Source organism: Mandrillus leucophaeus, unplaced genomic scaffold (genome assembly GCF_000951045.1).
Source record: "Mandrillus leucophaeus isolate KB7577 unplaced genomic scaffold, Mleu.le_1.0 Scaffold159, whole genome shotgun sequence".
NCBI classification, from domain to species: domain Eukaryota; kingdom Metazoa; phylum Chordata; class Mammalia; order Primates; family Cercopithecidae; genus Mandrillus; species Mandrillus leucophaeus.
In genome coordinates this window covers 1886306-1911537 of record NW_012101576.1, presented here as the reverse complement: position 1 = coordinate 1911537, position 25232 = coordinate 1886306, and the positions used below count along the sequence as shown (strand labels likewise).

At 39.6% G+C, this 25232-nt stretch overlaps 1 protein-coding gene across 2 annotated transcripts in view; it reads right to left on the bottom strand.

The window, feature by feature from the left end:
- KCNH1 (potassium channel, voltage gated eag related subfamily H, member 1) overlaps nt 1–25232 on the bottom strand; it is a 468531-nt gene that overhangs the window by 336811 nt on the left and 106488 nt on the right. Inside the window, exon 6 of one of the 2 annotated variants that reach the window (XM_011975802.1) lies at nt 18815–19207. In XM_011975802.1, the coding sequence (XP_011831192.1) occupies nt 18815–19207 (393 nt within the window). Of the gene's footprint in view, nt 1–18733; nt 19208–25232 lie in introns of both variants that reach the window. The other variant, XM_011975801.1, reaches the window with a different exon arrangement.

The following is a 25232-nucleotide window of genomic DNA, read 5'->3' as shown; positions in this document are numbered from 1 at the left end:
AGGCACCCACCACCACGCCCAGCTAATTTTTTGTATTTTCAGTAGAGACAGGGTTTCACCATGTTAGCCAGGATGGTCTCGATCTCCTGACCTCATGATCCACCCGCCTTGGACTCCCAAAGTGCTGGGATTACAGGTGTGAGCCACTGCACCCGTCCATTCGTAAGATTCTTATGAGTTCAGGAGATGAGATGTATAAAATATTTAACATTTATTAAACACTTAAGTTCTCAAAAAACATCAGCCAAGATATCGAATTGTCTACCCCACATCCATTTTCCATTCCTTCTTGCTAGAGAATCTCTATTTTGGTGGGGCGCCATCTACCAAGCTAAGCCATCTTCCATTCTCTTACACAGAGAGGTGACAACATCACACAATTCTGACCACTGATATATAAGTAGAAGTCACTAGACAGGCTTCCAAAAAATCTTTAAAAGAGGAACAGATTCAGGAGGCTTATGTTCTTCTGCCTTTTGTCATTCTTCCTTTTTTCTACTTGGAACATAAACTTGATGACTAGAACTGGAGCAGCCATTCTGTGACTGCATGAAAGAGCAAGAGAACCACAGAAATCTCAGCCCAGATAAACTTAAGCCACTGAATTAATACAGCAATTATCTGCCAATGGATTCTAATGCTGTGAGAAAAAATAAACCCCTATTTCCAGGCCTGGAAAGCCTAAGGATTAAGATGTGCTTCCTAAACTTACAGTACACACACAACTCTTAATATTTAAGCAGACCCAAAACACCTTACCCAAATGCCTTAGGCCCAGATAGGCTGCAGAATTCAGATAGCTAATAAGGTCCATTTATCATATACGACCAAACACCCCTAAACAGAATTGGGCAGCACCTGTCCTAAAGCATAGGAATATTTTTGCAGAGAAATGTATGAATATTCAAACTAAGTGAGCTATGTCAAGATCTTAAGTAGTAAACATCAACTCAGGTCGGGTTTCTTCAAGTACATTCAGGCCAGTAGAGATTTTGCCACTAAATAGGTCATACTCATTTTTCTCAGCTTTTGGGATTTGGGGATTGTGTATAATGGACCATGAATCTGTAGTAAAAGACAGAATGTATCTATAATCCAAGTGTAAGTAATATGCTGTGGGGGCTGAATAGAAAAATATAGGCTGGGCACGGTGGCTCAAGCCTGTAATCCCAGCACTTTGGGAGGCTGAGACGGGCAGATCACGAGGTCAGGAGATCGAGACCATCCTGGCTAACACGGTGAAACCCCGTCTCTACTAAAAAATACAAAAAACTAGCCGGGCGAGGTGGCGGGTGCCTGTAGTCCCAGCTACTCGGGAGGCTGAGGCAGGAGAATGGCATAAACCCGGGAGGCGGAGCTTGCAGTGAGCTGAGGTCTGGCCACTGCACTCCAGCCTGGGCGACAGAGTGAGACTCCATCTCAAAAAAAAAAAGAAAAGAAAAATATATTATACCTGACTCAGAGGAATTAGAAAAGGTATCTCGAGTAAAGGAACCTCTAAGCTTAAACCATAATGGATGATTAAGATTTTTGAGAGATAGCTAAGGCTTCTTCAGATATGGAAAGAACTGCATGAGCAAAGCCCTCAATAACATTGTACTCTGACCACCAGTGAAGAAGAGATAAATATTAATAATAAAAATAACAATAACATTTACTGAATGATGCTGATACACCAGACACTGCTCTACTCATTCCACCTATATTAACTCATTTCCTCTTCACTTAAATCCCATGAGGTGAGTATAATCATTATTTCAATATTTCAGATGAGCAACTGAACACAGAGAAGTTAAATATAATTGCTTAAGGGCATATAGCTAGTAAGAGGACTCAAATTCAGACAGTCTAAATGATAGCCCTAATAAAAACTCAATGAGATTTCAATTTTGACCTATCTAACTGGCCATTTTTTTAATTACTATCCTGTGCTGGTGAGGTACAAGAAAACTAGCATGGACCTCTGTAAACCTGTACAATCTTATTGACAGGCAAGCAGACAGTATGTATCAAAAGCCATTAAAATGTACATTCCCGCTTTCCCAATAATTCTACTTCTAATGATTTTTCTCAAAGAAATAATCAGAGTCTTCTGGTAATAGCGGACTGATAAATTCAGATGAACTATCCTATTGAGAACAACTATAAACCCTGGACAAACAACTTTATAAAATCAGCTTGAATGCATCAGTGAGCTAGCAAGGCAGTGAAGACTTATGTGGCCAGACATGGCAGTTCATGCATGTAATCCCAGCACTTTGGAAGGCCAAGGAAGGAGGATCACTTGAACCCAGTAGTTCAAAACCAGCCTAGGCAACATAGTGAGACCCCCATCTCTAGGGGAAAAAAAAATAGCCAGGCGTGGTAGTGGACACCTGTGGTCCCAGCCACTAGAGAGGCTGAGGTAAGAGGATCACTTGAGCCTGGGAGTGGGAGGTTGAGGCTGCAGTGAGTCGTAATCATGCCACTGCACTCCAGCTGGGGCAATAGAGTGAGATGCTGTCTCAAAAAATATATATATATATATATACACACACACACACACACACACACACGTGGCTACAATATATACAATGGCTACTCTCTAGAGCAAAGTAAATCAGAAAAAGTCTTGAAATACAGCTTCAAATCACCTCACTCCATTAAACTGTATTCAGATGAGCCTGGTTGCTAGTGTTCTTAGCTACCTGTAAGAAGCAAATTTAAATACTCTCTAAAAAATCTATACCATCCTAGGGCCCAAAACATTTTTTAAAAATTTCATGTAGAATGTCCAGTACACAATCCAAAATAACTAGCACATAAAGAGATACAACAATCTCTGGGAAAACTAAGAGAAACAATAGAACACAATAGGATGAAACCCACGGAGACTTCAGAATTATGGAGTTACCGAATGTAGACATTAAAATAATTATCCTTAACATATTTTACAAGATAGAAGGAAAAATCGGGAATTTTAGCTGAAAACTTAAAACTATAAAATAAGCCATTTGACAATTCTAACTCTGAAAAATACAATAACCAAAATTAAGAATGCATTGGATGAGTTTAGAAGTAATTAGCCAAAGCTGAAGAGTATTAGGAAACTGGGAGATGAGTCAGAAAAAAATATCCAGAATGAAGCATGGGAAGAGAAAAGGTTAAAAAATACAAGAGATTATAAGACAGACACAGGGGATAGAGTGCAAAGAGTCAACCTGTGTGTCCTTGGAATTCCGGAGCAGAGAAAGTCAAGTTATAAGGAGATAAAGTTATAAAGAGATAGTAGCAGAGAATTCTCCAAAACTGATCCCAGCAAAAAAATGAACCCTCCCACTACACCAGGGGTCAGCCAAATTTGGCCAGTGGCCTGTTTTGGTATGACTTGTGAGCTAAGAATTTTTTTTTTTTTTTTTTTTGTTTATATCATTAAAGGGTCATGAAAGAAGAAGGGGAGAGGAAAGGAGGAGAGACCACATGTGACACAAACAGCCTAAACGAATTATCTGCCCCTTTACATAAAAGGTTTGCTGACACCTGAACCACAGATGTAAGGATTCCTATAAACCCCATATGCTCCTCTAAATCTACCCTTTGCTTGGTATCTCACATCACCAATGACGAGAACTAAAAGAAGTTTGGAAGGAGAAGAAAGGACAATGAGATTAGGGTATTTATTTCCCCAGCTGCCTCCAAAAAGTCACCATAGGATGCCTGCATCCCTTGACCAACATAAAAATTCCTATGAAGTAACTTTCTTCACACTACCTCTCTGCTTCTAGCTATTAGTGAAAGCTCCCCTTCCCTTTCATGTTAGGGGTGATAAAGCCCCTAACTCTAATCCTGATCCAGGCTTCTGCTGTTACTAGCTCCCAGGTCTGCACTATCCCTTGCTGTTTCATAGCATCTTTCCCAATGCATTATATATCTATTATCTACAAGGTCTGACAAACGGTGGCCATATCTAGGTACAGCATAATAAAACTACTAGAAGAGATGAAAGAGAAGGAAGAAGAGGAGGAGAAAGGAAGAAAGACAATAAATCTTAAAAGCACCAGAGGAAAAAAAGAATTATGAGGGACAACAATTAAACCAAGAGCTAAATTCTCAAAAGAAATAAAAAAAGTCTGAGGAATTATGGAAAAATATATCCAAATTACCAAAAGAAAACAATTAGCAATCATGAATCCAATCACACCAGTGCAAATATCTTTCAAGAATTGAAACAAAATAGAGGTATTTTCAGACAAACAAAATATGACAATTGGTCACCAGCAGACTAAACAGATGCTAAAGAGTGTTCTTCAGGCAGAAAGAAAAATATGCCAGATGGAAGGCAGAATATGACTGAAGGGATGAGGAACAACGAAAGGGGAAATAGGTATAAGTATCGATGCATAAGACAACAATGAAGATACATACAGTATGTATATACTTGACAATAATAACATATAAGTAAAGAAGGTAAAAGAGTTTAAAGCAGTCTAAAATCCTTGCAGTATCTAGGAAGGGGTACAAGTACTAATTTACAACAGAACTGTATTTTTCAGAGTGCCCACCCAAAGTGTAGTAAAATAATATAGAACGTTAATAGACAGGTGAATAATACCAAATAATCAATCCCAAAAGAAGGTAAAAGAGCAGAGGAGAGAAAGAGAAAAGGCGAGACAACTAAGAGCAAATAGCAAGATAGAAGATAGAAACTAAGATATCACGTCAAATGTAATAAAGGTGATGAATTAACTCCTCCAAATTAAAGGCAAGTGTGTTAGAGTGGATTTAAAATAGGCTTCTTAGAAGAGCTATATCTAAAATACAAGAATATAGCAAGGTTTATGTTAAGGGATAGAAAAATATACCACGTAAACACTAAAAACAAATCAAAACTGGTGTTGCTCTATTAATATCACACGAAGTAGACTTTAAAGAAAAATTATTACTAGACAGACACACTTCACAATGTTAAGGTTCAAATTAGCAGAAAGATAAAAAATTCCAAAATTCTAAAATAAAAGTTGTTTCTTTGGAAACATTTAATAATAAAGTTAGTAAATTGGCAATACTGATTGTAGAGGGGGAAGAGAGAGCGAATAAGAGATAATGAAGATGAGCAAATATAATCAATATGAAGAATGAAAAAAGGAAAACAGCATCACTACATATCTTACACACCTTAAAAGATAAAGGGACATTATTTATGAACAATTGTATACCAATAACTCTGAAACTTTAAATACAATAGAAATATTCCTAGAAAAAATCAGCTTACAAAAACTGACTCCAGAAGTAACAGACAATTTGAATGGATCCTTGATTATTTAAATAATTAAATCCAAAATGAAAAATTCCAAGCCCAGATTGCCTCACTTGGTGAATTCTTCCAAATATTTAAGGGAGAAATAAAAATGTTAAAATTCATTACAAAACTGCATTGATTAACGCAATGTGATACTGGTGAAGTTAAATACAAATAAATCAGTGAAAGAGAATTGAGTCCAGAAAAAGATCCAGGCCTATAAGGACACTAATTAAGTGAAAGACTGGACTGAAGACAAGTGAAGAAAGGATGGCATTTTCAAATAAATGATACTAGGTCAACTGGATATCCATCTGAGGAAAAAATAAAACTTGATCTCTATTTCATATCATACACAATAATCAGTCTAAGTGGATTTCAGATCTAAATATGAATGGAAAACAATAAAACTAGTGGAAGATGATATGGGAAAGTATCTTGAACTTGAGAGTATGAAATTTAAACAAGATATCATAAAAGCACATAAATGAAAATTGATATATTGTTCTAAATTAATAACATTTGCTCATCAAAATGCATCCTAAAAAGAGAAAATAGGAAAAACACACAGTAGGGAAAAAATATTTACAGCACATATAACCCATAAAGGGTTCATATCCAGACTATATAAAGAACTTCTACAAATCAATTTTTTAATTAAAAATGTATTATGTGTAGAAAAGGAGACCGCATAAGCACTTCATAAAAGAGAATAACCAAAGATGCTGACTCCCAGCAAAAATTTATGAAACGATGCTAAACCTCTTTAGTCATTCAAAAAATATATATCAAAACTAGAACAAGAAACAACTAAAAGCTCACTGGATTAGGTAGAATTAAGCAAACTGGAAACACCAGTGTTGGCAAGGAAGTAAAGAAGTGGAAATTCTCATGTATTGCAACCACTTTGTGCAAGACACTCAATGCAACCACTTTGGACAGCTGTTTGGCAGTATTTACTAAACAATATACATACACGTAGAGCCCAGCAATTCCACTCTGTCTAACAGAAATCAGGGTACTAAGAGTATGAATATTCATTTAAAAAACAACCTAAATGAACATCAACAGTAGATTGGATTAACAAATTGAAGGATATTCATACAAGAGATTACAAACAATAACAATGAACTAACTACTGATGGACTCAAAAGCATTTCTGAATCTCTCGAAAGCTGTACTGAACAAAATGAGATAACATAAAAGAATGCATCATTGTCCCATTTAATTTATATGAAGATCAGAAATCAGCAAAATAAAAACACTAGTGTTAGAAATCAGGTTGCTCTGGGGGAGGAAGAAAGGAGAAGTGATTAGGAGCAATGAGGGATGTCTGGGGAGTTGGTCACATTCTATTTCTTGACCTGGATGATGGCTGCATAGATGCTTGCTTTGTTAGAATTCATTGAAAAGCATATTTCTGTTTTAAACACTTTAAAAGAAACAATCAAAAATGTGACACAAATTTATTTACAAAGACATACTGTTTCATTATTATGATAAAAAAGTTAAAAAAAGGAAGTAACCTAAATGCCAAATCTTGATATATCCATACCATGAACTACTGTATAATCATTTAAGTTCCTGCTATAAAAGAATTTTTAATGTCATAAAAAGGGAAAATCTATTGTTGAGATAATAAAATAGAAAACTCACTACATACAGTGTAATTCCATTTTAATAAAATATACAAACATATATATGCTTTATATATGAAGGAACAAATAGGCAGACAATATATGCCAAAATGTTAACAAGATAAAATCAAGGGCAATCATTATTTCTACATCTATATTTTTAAATTTTTTTACAAGTAACATGAAAAACTGAAATGAAAAATTGGAATTAAAAAATTCTTTTTGTAAAGATTATCCAGAGGCTAACACTAAGTCTGTGTTCACTTGGAAGCACATCCCTGAGGCACGGTATTTCTCTCATAAAGTCTGAAGCACTCTTTCTTATAAGTTAACATTTATAGACTCCAGAGCTAAATATTGCATGGTAACATAAAAAGAAATCATAAGATGTTTGCATGGCTCTGACACAGACTCCCAATCATTGTTCTCTTCGATCAGAGCCAGATCACAGAGCTCCTATTCCCCCTTTCACTAGAGTTTAACTGGGTTAAGAGCTTCATGAACAACAAGCAAATGGCCAAGCTATTTTTCAGTAACATTTGTCTTCCTTCACAAATAAAGATTAAACCAAAGAAAATCCCCTCCTCCCCCAGCCCCATATGCAATGCCTGTGCCTAACCCTTCCTGCCCTCATGTGGTCCTCCCTTTTCCACTCAGCAAAGTTCTACCTCTTTTTCAACACCTTCCTAAACAGGTGCTTTTGCTTTTTTCTGGAAGCCTCCCATAATTCTCCTAATCCAATCGTGCTCAGAAGTTTCCTCGGCATGTATGAGTCCTGCAGGGCCCCTCAGCAGATCATTCCGCCTTTGCTGCAACTTTCTCTTCCAGCGGCTTCTATAACTTCCGGTGTCATTTTCCTACCTCTGAGTATGTGCCACTGCCTACATTTAGATGCATGAGGAAGAAGAAACACCAAAAAAAAGATCTCAAAGTTCTCAGAATCTATTGTTTATAAAGAAACCAAATGCCACTTTACACATATTAGATGGCTACTCTCATCCATTAAGCTGGCTATATACAGAAAATAACAAGTGTTAGCAAGGATGTGGAAAAAAGGGAACCCTTGAGCACTGTTGGTGGGAATGTAAAATGGTGCAGTTGCTATGCAAAACAGTATAGTAGTTCCTCAAAAAACTAAAAATAGAATTATCATGACTCAGCAATTCCACTTCTAGATACAACCCAAAAGAATTAAAAGCAAAGACTTGAACAGAGATATTTGTACTCCAGTGTTCATAGCAACATTATTCATAATCGCCAAAAGTAGAAGCAACTCATATCCACTGATGGGTGAATGGATAAACAAAACGTGGTATATAGACACAATGAAATATTATTCATCCTTAAAAAGGAAGCAAATTCTGACACAACATGAATAAACCTTGATGACATTATGCTAAGTGAAATAAGCCAGTTACAAAAGGACAAATATTGTAGAATTCCAATTATGAGGTACCTATGTTTGTCAAGAGAAGAACTGCCCAGCTGAGCCAAGCCCAAATTTCAACAGAATAATTATGCAACAAAATATTTATTTTATTAAACCACTAAGTTTTAGGGTGGTTTCTTATGTAGCATTATACAACTGAAACAATTAATACTACGCCCCAGTAAAAGTGAGCAAGCTACTGACACACTCAATATGGTTGATGCTCAGAGCCATTGTGCTGACAGAAGCCAGGTACAAAAGATTACACACTGAATCATTCCACTTACCTGTACTTCAAGAACAGGTCAAACTAATCTGCGATAGAAATCAGAATAATGGTTACTTCAGTGGAGGGCAGTCTAGGATAAAACGGATGAGAACCTTCTAGGGTGCTGGAGAAATCTGATGTTTTGATCTAAGTAGTGGTTATGTGCAAGTATATGTTTGTAAAAATTCACTAAGCCATATACTTTAATGCATTTTTATCACACTTAACGTTATGTATTTTTTACCTCAATTTTTTAAAGTTTCAAAAAATTCTACTGAAAGGAGATTAGCTATAACAAAGCCTATATCAGATTATGATTAGTGCTATGAAAAAGTAAAAGGACAGAAATTTGTAGTAGGGTTCTCAGGGAAAGCCACTCTAATCATGTAACGTTGAGCAAACACCTCAATGAAGTGAGAGGAAAGGCCATTTAGGGGTCTGCCCCTAATGAGGGAACAACAAGTACCCCAAGACCAGCAAGAGGCCATGGCACCTAAAACAGTAAAAGGCAGCCAAGGGATAGACTATGGAGTGCCTGATAGGCAACCATTGTGGATTTTATTGTGTGAGATGAGAGGCTGCTAGGTCTAATGCTGCCAACATGTAGAAGATGATAACTGAGATCTGACCATTGGATTTGGCTATGTGGACATCACTGGCACCTTTGACAAGAACAGTTACAGTTTCAATAGAGTGACAAGGAGGAAAACCTGATCAGAATAAGTGCAAGAAAGAGAAGATAAAAAGCAGAAACAACAAGAACAGAGAACTCTTTCTAGGAGTCTTTCAGTAAAAGAAGCAGGAAAATGGGGCAGCAGCTGGGGTATGTGGAGAGAGCTTTACAAAGAAGGGATATATTCCTTGATCATACAGAAGAGAAAGGAAACAACTGAGGAGTGGGCAAGAGGAAATGAATTCAGCACAAAAGCTGACCCACTAGAAGGAAGGAAGCAGAGTATGTGGGGTTGGTGCAGGCCACAAAGTGGATTTAGCTATGGGAGTACATATAAGTTCTTTTTCTTTCCTTTTTTTTTTTTTTTTTTTTTTTTTTTGAGATGGAGTCTCGCTCTGTCACCCAGACCGGAGTGCAGTGGCGCGATCTCCGCTCTCTGCAACCTCCACCTCCCAGGTTCAAGCGATTCTCCTGCCTCAGCCTCCCAAGTAGCTGGGACTACAGGTGACTGCCACCATGCCCAGTTGATTTTTGTATTTTTAGTAGAGACTGAGTTTCACTATGTTGGCCAGGCTGGTCTCGAACTCCTGACCTCAGGTGATCTGCCCTCCTCAGCCTCCCAAAGTGCTGGGATTACAGGCGTGAGCCACTGCGCCCGGCCAAGTTCTCTTTTTATTGCTCCTCTTTTGTCAGTGAATAAGAAGTAACAGGATCAGGGAAGAATGCGAGCTGGGTATTGTCAGCCTGAAGAGAGAGGAGAAGCTATGAAGGTTTGCCTTGTTGGAGAACACATCCTGGGGAAATTCAGGGGGAATTCCAGGTGAGCTGAAGTCAATCTGCACAGTGATGGAGTTCTCCACTCACACTCTCCGGTCACATTCGGGGACTAGGACACAGCCTAGAGGAGGCAGCAAATAAGAGTCCAAGTGGGATGGGGGTTTGGCCAGGCATTAGGACTGAGGGGCAGAGGAACAGGAGTTGGGGGAATGGAGTTCAGTGCACTAGTGGAGGTGACAACCTAATGACAGTAGCTTCAAGATATGGGAGGAGGGAAAGCAGGGACATGTTATTTCCCTAACTCATTCCCACCACTGCTTCCTAGGTACACCTTCAAAAACAAAAATCAGATGAGATCCCACCCTAACGGAAGCCCATGATGGTTTCTTTGTGCCCACATGATAAACTGTAAACTCCTTGGCAAGACTCTAGGATTCTTTATCACTGGACTCGGCCTTCTTCCCTCCCCCAGTGCTAACTCTGATTTCGGCACAACGAATGTCTTGCTCATCCCTTATAGCACAGCCCTTTGCACACGTTCTTTCCTCTCCCAGAAACGCCCTACTTCCTCCTCACAAGGCTAAACCTACTCATCTCCACCAGGAAGCCTCCCTGGATTCTCCCACTAGGCTAAGTGCTCCCTGTTGTAGGCTGCAACACCTTGAACTGACCCCTAGAACGCCTCTCACATTCTCTGCCGAGTCTATTATCTGTGGCCCCTACTAAACCAGGGGCTCCTTAGGAAGTTGTATCCCTATCCCCTGTCATCTAAGTCAATTACATTTCTTCGAAGAGGGACCAACCTGAAAAAGGAGCCAAGAAAAGTTGGTGGGGAACTAAAAGAGAAGCCGAACTTGGGTTGGCCAGAGAGGATCCTGGGAGAGAAGAATGGCGAGTCAACAGAGGGGAGTCAGACACAGCAGCTGAGTTTATTCTGCTCCCCAGTGCTGAACTCTTTTTTTTTTTTTTTTTAATCATACTTTAAGTTCTGGGATACACCTGCAGAACATGCAGGTTACATAGGTATACACGTGCCATAGTGGTTTGCTGCACCCATCAACCCATCATCTACATTAGGTATTTCTCCTAATGCTATACCTCCTCTACCCCCACAACCCCTAACAGGCCCTGGTGTGTGATGGTCCCCTCCTGTGTTCTCATTGTTCAACTCCCACTTATGATGAGAACATGTGGTGTTTGGTTTTCTGTTCCTGTGTTTAGTTTGCTGAGAATGATGGTTTCCAGCTTCATCCATGTCCCCGCAAAGGACATGAACTCATCCTTTTTTATGGCTGCACAGTATTCCATGGTGTATATGTGCCACATTTTCTTTATCCAGTCTATCATTGATGGGCATTTGGGTTGGTTCCAAGTCTTTACTATTGTGAACAGTGCTGCAATAAACATATGTGTGCACGTGTCTTTATAGTAGAATGATGTATAATCCTTTGGGTATATACCCAGTAATGGGATTGCTGGGTCAAATGGTATTTCTGGTTCTAGATTCTTGAAGAATTGCCACGAGGAATCTTCTACAATGGTTGAACTCTTGCATTACCTCAGAGCCATTTGTTTTTAGGTTTTACTTTTTTTTTTAACTCTAGAATCACAGTTTCACGGTCAATCACTGCTTCCTGGAAGCCATGCAGGATCGACTTCCTGCTGTTAGAAATGCTCCCCTAGCCATTCCCCAGCTCCCACACATACACACCCCAGGTAGGATCATGACTCGGGTGCCTGTGCAGGGACAGCACCTATAGCCCAGTCTTCCATGTGAAGCCTCTGCTTTAACAAGAGGCATGTCTGCTCCACAATCCTTCACCCACTGTGAGTGCAAGTCAGGAGGAAGACTGAGAACATAAATCAAAGGAAAAGTTATAGACAATGTTTCCAGCATGGGGGCAGTGGCAGCATCAGGAGCATCACTGAAAACAGACTCAGCCCCTGGCCACTGCTGGCAAGTCACACTCATCAAAAGAGAAACGCACTCATCCGCAGCACTTCCTGCTGCTAACAAGACACAGGAGTGAAAACTACTGTGTGTCTGATTTTGTCCTCTTTTTTCCAAAATAATTGGTTAGAAGAAATACTCAGCACAAACATAAAAGACAGAAATGCCACGGAAAAAAGAATGAAATATGAGGATACGATGGTATGACTTAGTTTTTCTGTCCATTTTACTATTGGACGTAATGGCTTGTAAGAAATGTTGCTTTCACCCAGGTGCTACCACAGGCTGCTAAGACTGGCCAGCCTGCATCCTGGGGTCTCACGTCCTCTCCACCCTCCAATCAAACCCACAGCAGAAGGAAACCCCAGACCAAGACCTGTGCTGATCAGAATTGAAATCACCATTGCTACAGAGTGATGATTTTTAATTGCTATTGCTAAATAAATCATGGTACATCCATACAATAGGATATTATTCTGCAATTTTAAAAAAGTTATCACAAAAGAAATGGACAAACCCGATATGCATGTTGCTAAGTGAAAGAAACCAATTTGAGAGACTATATGCTGTGTGATTCCTATGTTATGACATTCTGAAAATGCAAAACTATAAAGAGATCAGTGGTTGCTAGGAATTGGGGTAGGGGATGAATATGTGGAACACAGGGGATGTTTAAGGCACTGAAACTTCTCTATATGATACTGTAATGGTTGATATACATCATTACACACTTGTCCAACCCCATAGAATATATAATCCAAAGAATGAACTCTCATGTTAACTATAGGCGATATGCTATATGAACTTAGCTAACAGTGATGTATTAATATTGGTTCATCAATGATGACAAGTGTACCACAGTAATGCAAAATGTTAATAGAGAGGAAACTGTGGGTGAGAAGGGGAGGGGAGGGTGGTCTCTGTACATCCCACTACAATTTTCTATAAACTGAAACAGCTCTAAAACATAAAGTCTACTAATTTGAAAAAACCAAATTGCTATTATGAGCCACAAGGACTGCCTATACAGTATTGTTAGAAATCAAAGGGGAAGAAAAGCCCTGGTCATCTCACGACTTTCACCTGACAGCTTCCCAACTGCTTCCAGCTGGACAACAAGAGGAGTCACCTGTGTGAAAACTGAAATGTTAGCCATCTACTTAAAAAGAACCACAGGTAAGGACTGACAGGGATAAATTAACAGGCTAAGCAATGAACGTTGGTCCAACTTGCTTTCAGCATCAGCGATAAGGAAAGCCTGGAAAAGCAGGGAATAGTGAGCCTAGAAGAACCTAGAGGTGAGGCCATTCACCCAGGATAGGCAATGAGACCTTGAAGTCACTGCTGACCTCCACCCTCACCATCCATCCCCACACACCTGCACCAGTGACCTCATGTTAGGGTCACACAGGCTGACCACCCAAACCTGTCACCCCTCAGCTGTGAAAAAGGTCCATGAAAATGAGGGGAACAGCAGGTGCCACGCCAGGGAATGATTCAGAGAAAGGGCCCCAGGGACTGAAATGCATAGCTTGGTTCCCTCGTCTTCCAGATTCTCTGATGAGACAGCATGAGCTGCAGGAGAAAGCACAAGCCCAGGAGTCAGGAGACTAGAGTCCGGTTTCACTGCCTCAAAACAGCTGCCATCAGGCAAAAGGACAAACTGTCCCTTTCATCTGCAAAACCAGGATAATACCTGCTCTCAAGCCACAGAAGGTTAGAGCTGGGATGGGCTCATCACACAGGTGAGGCAAAGAAAGTTGAGGGAGATGAAGTTACTTTCACAAGGTTGCACAACTGGGTGAGAAAGTCCCTCGTGGGTAACAACTTGCCGTCCTCCCAGTTCAGCGCAGTCTCTTCCCTGCCACACAGAGTTAGGATAAAGGTGATCTGTATGAGTGTTTTGGAAACTTGAAATCACAAGATAAAGGAAAATTTGTCATGCTGTCATCTTTTCATTGGCACATTTTGCTCCTGTTCTGCTAGAAGGTGAGTGTCTCGCATGAATGTCAGCTCTTGGCAAGTGTCAGCTGCATCACTGGCACTAGCTGGTTGTGCTGCTGTCTGAGGTTACAGAGCCAGGGATAGAAAAAAGCTCTTGGCCACCTTCAGGCTCCAGGGCACCAGCACTGTCACCTGGGAGATAACAGCCCCATTCTTCCCTTTGCGTTTCCACACTTCAATAGCAGTAAGCAGTAAGTTTCCTTAGGAGAGCGAATCTGTTTTGTCGGTAATAATTCAGTCTTTAACACATGAAACACACTAGCCCAACAATCCACTCAGCACTTGAAAGAGACTTATTTAGCTTTTGCTTTGACATACCCATTCCAAGCTTTAGTTTGCTCTGTTTCCAGACCTTTTGTCCTCCAACCATTTTAACTAATGTGCAAACATATTCTCAAACGGCCTCCGAAACAGATTATTACCAACAGACTGGAGAATGACGCAAATGTAGCCCATCTACATAAGTGAAACAAGTTTAGCCAAAGGGATCACTTGTGTGGCTTAAATCATGGAGATGGGCTATATCCACAGGGCTGAATTCATAATTGCAGGCTTTAACAATTTACCCCAGTTCTTTTTTGACCCAGGCTTTGGGTGGCTCCAATCTTTTCACTTCAAGAACTCCCCACCCCCACTGCACACATACACACAGATGGCAAAGCCAACACAGCTCACGTCCTTCTTTGGTGGTCTCCACTGGCACACAAGTCCATTGGCATAATTTTGAGAACACCAAAGATGATTCAGCTAGCTCCACATGTACTTTTTATGAGAAATGAGTCAATAAGTTGTTTCTCTGCACACTCCCCCAGAGAAAGAACCTAGAGCACAGGGAGCTGTAATATTAGATTAGTAACTCCACAACAGATGACAGGTGAGAAGACAGCATGTGGTAAATAGGAAGCCACTAAGCCATTAATCAGAATTCTCCAACCCAGGGGGTTTTCCCTCAGCCTGATCCAGGTTCAGAAGATGGGGTGCCCTTCATGGGCTCTCCAACATCCTCTAACCAACATCAGCCATTCATTCCCACTAATTTAATGGTGTTGTTTCACTAAAGGACTATGCCTGGGAAACTGTGCTGGGTCTGTCCCTTGGCAAGCATCTTCAACTGCTCATGTCATCCCCAACACAGATGCCTTGGGGAGAATGTAGCTGCCCACCTCCATCTACCCCAACCAGACCCTGTGTCCAACTTCTCCACCACACTCAGACAAGCCAAGGAGTGAGCCACACACGTCAGAAGCTTCCTGGTCAGTTTTGACTCAACTGTCCGTTAAAGTGTTTTGTTCCTATTTTATAAATATCTGATGCTATTCGGAATAGAGAAGTCAGAAGGGAACTCATTATTACTGTGATTATATGCTATGTTATTCGATCTTGAGAGAGTCATTTCCCCTCTGAGTCTTTTTTCTTACTTGTGAATTAAGAAGGTTGAACTATAAGACCCCCATGGTCCTGTCAGGCTGTGACCTCAAGTGGGTCTACTTATTACCTGCTAAATGGTCCCAACCCCCACCTTGTTTTCCTCCCACCCCAATTACAAGAAAGAGGTCAGGGTGCTAGGCCTCTTGTTCTTACAGTACGCTTCTGGAGGTGAGACTAATGCAGATGAGATTTAGCATTCACCAGACTTTAGCTCTTGGAGCTGGCAGGAAACTCAAATAATCCATCACCCAAAAGCTATGCAGTAAGGCAGGTATAGCAGTATTATCCCCCAAGACGTACATAGGAAAACCATGATCCAGAAAGGCTAAATGATATGCACAAGGATCCCAGCTGTTTTAACAGGTGATACCAAGAGAACTAAAAGCCAAATCTTCCCATTCCTCACACTGCTCTCCCTCCACACCACCAGAGTTGTTATGAAAGGGCATTATTTGAGGTGTTAGCCAAAGCTTTAAAAGAAATTACCAAATATAAAATGATGTCTTACAGAAGAAAACAATAGCTGTAGCCCTTAATATTTATACTATTATTTATGACCCAGAGGTGATAGTAAGAGGTTTGATACTAAGCCCTTTACCAATGAGAAAGTTACAGATAACTGACATTTTTCCTACTAACCAATCTATTTCATGAATCCATAAATCAGAAACCACCAATGGGGTATTTATAAATAACGGCAAAGGAGTTCCAACCCAACATATTCAGTTGGTTTGGAACTCCTTCCCAGGGGAGAAGAACTCTGCTCTGTTAACCTACCAGGTGACTGACACATTTTACATATGTGTTTATAGTTCTGCCAATTTTTGATAAGAATCTGTGGAAGCTGGAAAACTGTTCTATTTATCTGCAAAATTTCAGTGCCATTACTCTAAATAGAAAATGGTTTATTTTAAAAACCAGTGTGTTTTTAAAGCTAAATTTCACTTTCCCCATATGTGTTTAAGAAGCTCTTTTAGGTTCAAATAATTTATTTGAATTATCTAAGCCAAAATGATCATATTTTCCTAAGAAAAAATTTTCTAAAAATGTGCTCACAGAGAAAAATATTCCCAACATGTACTAAAATTCTCATTTGTGGGCCAGGAGTGGTGGCTCATACCTGTAATCTTAGCACTTTGGGAGGCCGAGGCGGGTGGATCACTTGAGGTCAGGAGTTCAAGACCAGCCTGGCCAACATGGTGAAACCCCACCTCTACTAAAAATACAAGAAATAGCTGGGCAGTAGCACGTGCCTGTAATCCCAGCTACTCGGGAGGCTGAGGCAGGAGAATTGCTTGAACCCGAGAGAAGGAGGTCGTGGTGAGCTGAGATCGTGCCACTACATTCCGGCCTGGGTGACAGAGCAAGACTTTGTCTCAAAAAAAAAAAAAAATTCTCATTTAAGAACCCCAACATTCATGTTAGGTATGATTCTGCTCTTGTAAATGATCAGTCTTGACTCATTTCATCCCCCTACAAAATTCACACAAGCCACCCCAGAGAATTAGTCTTTGGGATTTTAAAGTATTTGAAAACCCACCACACAGATACAAGCATGGGTTGTTGTGAATCTAGAGCATCTGAGTATCCAAATTCTCTCCTTCCAGCTCTACATTGGCAGCATTTTGTAGCAAGAGCTACACTGGAATGAGAAGCTCACTGGAAAGAGAAGTGGTAGCAGTTCTGTTTTCCCAGAGAAAAGGCTGCTGTCCCACTGCTGGTACTGATCTGAAGGCACAAAGGCATCATTATACCACCAGTAAGACATGGAGTCTTGACATCCCGGGAGGATGACCTGGATGTCCCAGGTCTTGACATCCCGGGAGGGAGCAGGCTGTTCCTTTTAACGTTCTCAAGCCTGAGTCCTATGAGCCCGTTAGTTCTAAAATGTGTCTTGCACCTCAACTTAGTTTCCAGGTGGCTTCCTAGATTACCCACACAACCCAGCCAGACTGAGACCTTGGGAGCCTCTGTAATCTGAAGCAATGAGGGCCCAGCTGATCAGGGCTGGAGACTTGCCAAATGAACTGCCTTATCTTAATCCATCTGGAATGTCAACTAGGAGTAAGAAAAAGGAAGGACAATTCCCACAGAACACAAACTAGGTAAGAATCTGACATTTTTCTTTGCAATGACTTGACATCCTCACTTTTTCAAAGAAAATCACCTTAATGAGTCCAGTGGCCCTTCCTGCTACCACATGGCCCAGGCACTCATTCAGAAAATGACTTAGAGCATGTCCTAATTCCAACACATTTACAGAGAATTTAGCTTCCTTTAATTTCATCCATTGCCTGCAGGACTAACAATTGAAAACAGTTGCTATAGTTTGAATGTTTGTCTCCTCCAAATCTCATGTTGAAATTTGATCCCCAGTGTTGGAAATAGGGCCTAATGGGAGGTGTTTGGGTCATGGGGGTGGATCCCTCTTGAATAGATTAATGTCCTCTCTGGGGGAAGTGGGGTGGTAAGTGGATTCTTACTCCATTAGTTCCCACAAAAGCAGGTTGTTACAAAGAGCCTGGCACCTCCTCTTCCTGTCTCTCACTTCCTCTCTCACCACCTGATCTCTGGACAAGCTGGCTCCCCCCTTCACCTTCTACCATGAGTGACCCGGTCCGAAATCTTCCAGCCATCAGAATTTTGATTTTTCTTTGTAAGTTACCCTGCCTCAGGTATTTCTCTATAGCAACACAAAATGGACTGAAACAGCAGTGTAATCCAAAACAATACTGCTCCTCTTAACCACAAGCTGGTGCCTGACTACCTCAGTACATGGTTGCCTCCAAATTCATTTTAGCGAAGAAGTAACTCATCTCAAAATTTAACAGAAAAAAGGAAAAGCAAACTTTCAGGAAAATGGTATTCCTATTACCAGGAGTTAATTGGCTATGAAACAGCCAAAAGTCAGCAGCAGATAAAAGAAAAGTCTGCATAATTAGAATAACCAATAGGTAGACATTTAGCAACTATATACTCAATAGAAGACTTGCCAGTGCAGTGGCCATGCATGCCTGCTGCTGCAGGCCCACCATTCCTGAACCAGTGGCTTACATTCCACGTGGAGTAGGAGTAAGCCTTTGGTCTCTTCCACACCCATTCACCGTCATGCAGGGCCTCCAAACCGCCAAAGGATGGGAACAGCAGGCAAGGGTATCTATCAAGCATGCTCCCCCTGTTCTACACATCAGTCATGCTATTTCCCACCCATTTATTCTTCTGTTGACCACCCACATTTAATTCAGTTTTAAAGACATGACAACAAGGTCTGAGATTTGAGGGATGTACCTGACTCTCTCTCCCCTCCAGTGGTGGTGGAATCTGATCAGCAAAACCAATCTTCCCTGGATCACCCATAAAGGCACTAACCTCATCCACGTTCTCAAAAGCGTTGATGACATCATATGGCAAACAGGACAGAAGGTCAATCACAAACCACGTCTTCAGGTAGTTCATGCGGATAAGTTTGGGGTCAGAAATCACCTCCCCTGCTGGTCCAACAAAGGTGGTATGAAAATTGAGCACAATGTCCACCAGAAAGATAACATCCACGATGCTATCAACAACCAGCCAGGCCACATTGTTCTGCCTGGTTTTGAAGGAGACATTATAAGGGACCAAGATGGCTGTATAGAAGGTCAAGATCAAGATGATCCAATCCCACGTGGTCTTAAAAACACAGTAATGTAAGATGATGTGAGGGGGAGTCTTTGGTGCCTCTTGCTTGTACTGGGGAAGGATGTCTGAGCCCAGCTGTAGGACCTGTACAGAAAAACATGACCAAGAGAGAACTAAGTTAGGATTTAATTGCAAGTATCTAACCAGTCAGCATCTGTGATTGACAAATGGTCACAACACTCTAGATAAATCGTTTGGGTACAATAACAGGTATAAATGAATATGGGAAAATGAAAGTGAACATTATAATAGAAATAATTATAAAGAAACAATTACAAACTACTATTTGGCTGTGAGCCAAGTGTTATACTAAACACTTTACACACATTTATTATCTCAATTCTAAATACACCTTTGTTCTATTAGCCAATTATTATTCCATAAGTTAGAAACTGGGGCTCAAAATGATTACGCAACTTTTTGTTCAATAAATATTAATTGCTCTGATTTCATCCAACAGTGGCAGAATGCACATTCTTCTCATCAGCACATGGAACATTCTCCAGGAAGACTATATGTGAGATGACAAAACAAGTGTTAACAAGTTTTTAAAAATCAAATTCATATCAAGAATCTTTCCTGACCACAGTGAAAGTAAACTAGAAATTGAAACATGTGGAACTTGGGAAACTTTATGAATACATGGAAGTTAAACATGCTCCTGAATGACCAGTGGGTCAATAGAGACATTAAGAAAGAAATTTTAAAGCGTCTTAAAACAAATGAAAACATAACAAAAACCTATGGGATACAGCAAAAGCAATACTAAGAGGGAAGGTTATAGCAATAAATGCCCACATCAAAGAAGTTAAAAGATTTTAAATAAACAACCTAACAACGCACCTCAAGGAACTAGAAAAGCAAGAACAAACCAAATCCAAAATTAGAAGAAGGAAAGATATAAAATAAGAACTAAATTAAATAAAATTGAGACAAAAAATACAAAAAAGCAATGAAATGACAAGCTGGGTTTTTAAAAACCTAAGTTAAAAAAACCCAAACCTTTAACCAAGAAAAGAAACCCCCAATAAAATTCAAGATGAAAAAGGAAATATTACAAGAAACAGGAAACAAATACAAAGGATCATTAGAAGCTACTATGAATAATCATATGCCAACAAATTGGAAAACCTAGAGGAAATGGATAAATTCCTGGACACATACAATCTACCAAGATTGAAACAGGAAGAAATGTTAAACTCTAACAAGCCAATAACAAGAAATACGATTAATTGAATCAGTAATTTAAAAAATCTCCCAACAAAGAAAAGCCCAGGACCAGATGGCTTCAATGCTGAATGTTACCAAAGTTTTAAAGAAGAATTAGTACCAGCTATTCTCAAACTATTTTTAAAAATTGAAGGAGAGGGCATTCTTCCAAACTCAATCTATGAGGCCAGCATTACCCTGATACCAAAACCAGACAAGGGCAAATCGAAAGAAGAAAACTACAAGCAAATATTCCTAATGAACCTACATACAAAATCCTCAACAAAACACTAGCAAACTGAATCCAACAGAACATCAAAAAAAAAATGGTGTACACTATAATAAACTGGAATTTATCCAGAGATGCGAGAATGACTCAACACATGCAAATTAACAAACATGGTACATCACATCAGCAGTACGGGGAAAAAATTATTATCTCAATAGATGCAGAAAAAGCATTTGATAAAATTCAATATCCCTTCAAGATTTAAAAAAAAAAAAACTCTCAACAAATTAGGTATAGAAGAAAGGTACTCAAATGCCTTATATTCGCAGCAAGCTGCATGAGATTGGAGACTATGATTGTAAGTGAAGTAACCCAGAAATGGAAAACCAAACATCGTATATTCTCACTCATGAGTGGGGGCTAAGCTAGGAGGATGCAAAGCCATATGAATGACACAACAGACTTAGGGGACTCAGGAGGAAAGGATAGGAAGGGGGTGAGGGATAAAAGACTACAAATTGGGTTCAGTGTATGCTGCTTGGGTGATGGGTGCACCAAAATCTCACAAATCACCACTAAAGAACTTATTCATATAACCAAACACCTACCTGTTCCTCAGTAACCCATGGAAATAAAAAAAAAATAAAAATATAAAAAGACGTTACAGGACAAACCCACAGCTAACATCATACTGAATAAGAAAAAGTTGAAAGCCTTCCCTTTAAGATCAGGAACAAGACAAGAATGCCCATTTTCACCACTGTTATTCAACATAGCACTGAAAGTCCCAGACAGAACAATTAGGCAAGAGAAAGAAATAAAAGGCATCCAAATTGAAGCAGAGGAAATCAAACTGTCCCTGTTTACAGACATAATCATATATTTAGAGAAACATAGACTACACACACACACACACAAAACCTGTTAGAACTGGTAAACAAATTCACTGAAGTTGCAGGATACAAAAATCAACATACAAAAGTCCGTAGCATTTCCACACACCAACAGCAAACAATCTGAAAATGAAATCAAAGGAGCAATTCCATTATCAATAGCTACAAAAAAAATTAAGTGTCTGGGAATAAATTTAACCAAAGAGAAGAAAAATCTCTACAAATAAAGCTATGAAACACTGAGACAAGAAATTGAAGAGGACACAAAAAAATAGAAAAGTATTCCATGGATTAGGAGAATATTATTACAATGTCTAATTACCCAAAGCAATCTACAGATTCAATGCAATCCCTATTAAATTACCAATGACACTCTTCACAGAAGTAGAACAACTTAATCCTAAAATTTACATGGAATCACAGAAGACCCAGAACAGCAAAAGCTATCCTGAGCCAAAAGAACAAAACTAGAGGAATCACATTATCTGACTTCAAATTATACTACAGAGTTAAAGTAACCAAAACAACAGGGTAGTTGCATAAAAACAGACACCTAGACCAATGAAACAGATAGAGAACCCAGAAGTAAATCCATGTATCTACAATGAACTCATTTTCAACAAAGGTGCCAAGAACATACATTGAGAAAAGGACAGTCTCTTCAACAAATGGTGCTGGGCAAACTGGATATCCATATGCAGAAGAATGAAATTAGAACCCTATCTCTTCTCATATTCAAAAATCAAGTCACACTGGGTTAAAAATTTAAATCTAAGACTTCAAACTATGAAATCACTAAATAAAACTTCAGGGAAACTCTCCATGTTGCTGGACTGGGCAAAGATTTTTAAGGTAAACCTCAAAAGTACTGGCAACCAAGGCAAAAATAGCCAAATAGGATTATATCAAGCTGAAAAGCTTCTGCACAGCAAAGGAAACAATCAACAGAATGAAAAGACAACCTACAGAATGGGAGAAAATATCTGCAAACTATTCATCTAACAAGGGATTTCTAGAATATACAAGGAATTCAACTCAACAGCAAAAATTGAATAATGTGATTTAAAAATGAGGAAGTAATCTGAATAGCTATTTATCAAAAGAACACATACAAATAAATGGCCAACAGGGATATGAAAAAATGCTCAACATTACTAATCATCAGGAAAATGCAAATCAAAATGCAATGAAATATAATCTTATCCCAGTTAAAATGGCTATTATCAAAAAGACACATATACACAAAAAAATTTTGATGGGCTGGGCGTGGTGGCTCACGCCTGTAATCCTAGCACTTTGGAAGGCCAAGGTGGGTGGATCATCTTAGGTCAGGAGTTCGAGATCAGCCTGGCCAACGTGGTAAAACCCATCTCTACTAAAAATACAAAATTAGCCGGGCATGGTGGCATGCACCTGTAATCCCAGCTACTCTGGAGGCTGAGGCAGGAGAAACACTTGAACCCGGGAGACAGAGGCTGTAGTGGGCCAAAATCATGCCACTGCACTCCAGCCTGGGCAACAGAGCAAGCCTCTATCTCTATAGAAATAAAAAATAAAAAATAAATACTGGTGAGGATCCAGATGAAGGGAAATTATTATATACTTTTGGTGGGGATGTAAATTAATACAGTCATTATGCAAAACATATTGAGGTTCCTTGAATAAAAACAGAACTACCATATGCAGCAGCAATCCCATTGGTGGGTATATATCCAAAGGAAAGGAAAATGGTATGTCAAAGAGCTTTTGGCACTCCCATATTTATTGCAGCATTATTCACAGTAGCCAAGATACGGAATCAACCTAACTGTCCACTGACAGATGAATGGATAAACAAAATATGAATGGATATATATACCCAATAGAATATCATTTTGCCGTAAAAAAAGAATGAAATCCTGTCATTTGCAGCAACATGGATAACCCTGGAGGATATTACGTTAAATGAAATAAGCCAGGCACAGAAAGACAAATACCACATGTTCCACTCATATATGAAAGCTAAAAAAGCTGGCCTCCTAGAAGTAGAGAGTAGAATAGTGGTTACCAGAGGCTGAGAATGGTACCAGAAGAGAGTGTGATAGGGAAGCGTTGGTTAATTGATACAAAATTTCAGCTAGAGTAAAAAAAAACAGATTAAGTATTTAAGGTGATGGATATCCCGACTACCCTGATTTGATTATATAAATTTATCAACCTATCACATGTACCCCCAAAATAAGTATATCCAAAGTGTATCAATAAAAGTTTTTTTAAATTAGTATTTGATAGGAGAAATAAGTGTTCTATAGCACAGTAGAGTGAATAGAATAATAATTTACTATATTTCAAAATAACTAGAAGAGAGGATCTTGAATGTTTCTAGCACAAAGAAATGAAAAATGTTTGAGGTGATGGAGACCTCAATCACCCCAATTTGATCATTACATACTGCACACATGTATCAAAATATCATGTGTACTCCATAAACATACATAATTATGTATCAATTAAAATTTTTAAATATATTTATTGCTCTGTGCCTGGAACTGTTCTAGGTACTGGACGTGCAGCAATGAAGGAAACAGCATGATGCCTGCTCTCGTGGAGCTCAGTCTAGGAGACAAATCAAAATCATTTCAAATTGTGATAACCACTAAATAACACTGGGGCAAGCAGAACACTGTGATTTGATAAAATGTGACTTGAGTAAGGGAGGGAAAGTGTTTGAATTGAAACCTAAGTGACAATAAAGAACCAGTCATTTAAGTTTGTGTGGAAAAATTATCCTAGGCAGAGGGTGTAACTGGTGTAATAACCCTAGGGTGAAAGAAGCTTGATATTATCAGGAAAAGAAAGAAGTCCAATGTGGCTGAAGCACAATGAGTGGGAGGAGGCGAGGGAGAAGATGCTAGATGAGCTCTGAAAGGAAAACGGAAACTAGACCACACAGGACCCAGTGGGATATTGGGAGGTGTTAGATTTTATTCTATGTACGGCTGGGTGTAACCAGAGGGTTTTAGGTAAAAGAATAATAATCGGATGCATGTTTCTAAAAGATCACCCTGGCTGCTTTCTAGATAATGAGTTGGTACAAAGGATTGAGGGAAGAATAGAATCTGGGTACTTGTTATAACAGAGGAAAAGATGAGACGATAGAGAAAAGCAGTCCAATTTTGTACATATTAATATTTCTGCAGTATAAGCCAGCTGGACTTGCTGATAGCTAGAAAAAAAAGGAAAAAAAAGGCAATGAAGAGTACCAACTACTACATTTCATGAGCCCAGCATGCTGGCTGGCCCAAAGGAGGCACTACAGGACTGCTTTTAAGTGAGTGAGTGAACTCTAAAGTCCTACAGCTAGCGAGAGATGGAGACAGGATCACAAAACAGATCTAACTAGATTCAAAACACATGCTGTTCCACATCATGGTTACATTTCCCTGAGTAACTTAGGATTCTAAAGAAGCAGACTTAGTGCAGGAAGAAGTCCAGAGAAGGCTGGTTCCAGGAGAGACTCACCAACGGGTTTCATCCTCATTAGTCAAAGGCAACAAGCTGTGCCTTCTCGTACCAAGCCAAGCTGGAAGGGACTCCCAGCTGCTCCTCCGCCACTTGCAGGTTCTTATAAATCTCTAGGTAAAACTCCTCTTGTGTCATGGGAACTTCTTGTTACCTCTAGAGGTTGAAGACCCTTTAGTAAAGGTAAAATTAGCTGAACACCCCTGTTTCCCCTATGGTTGACACCAGCCTTTAAAAGGGGGCAAAGGAAAGCTAGGAATCCAGAGTGTCAGTGTGC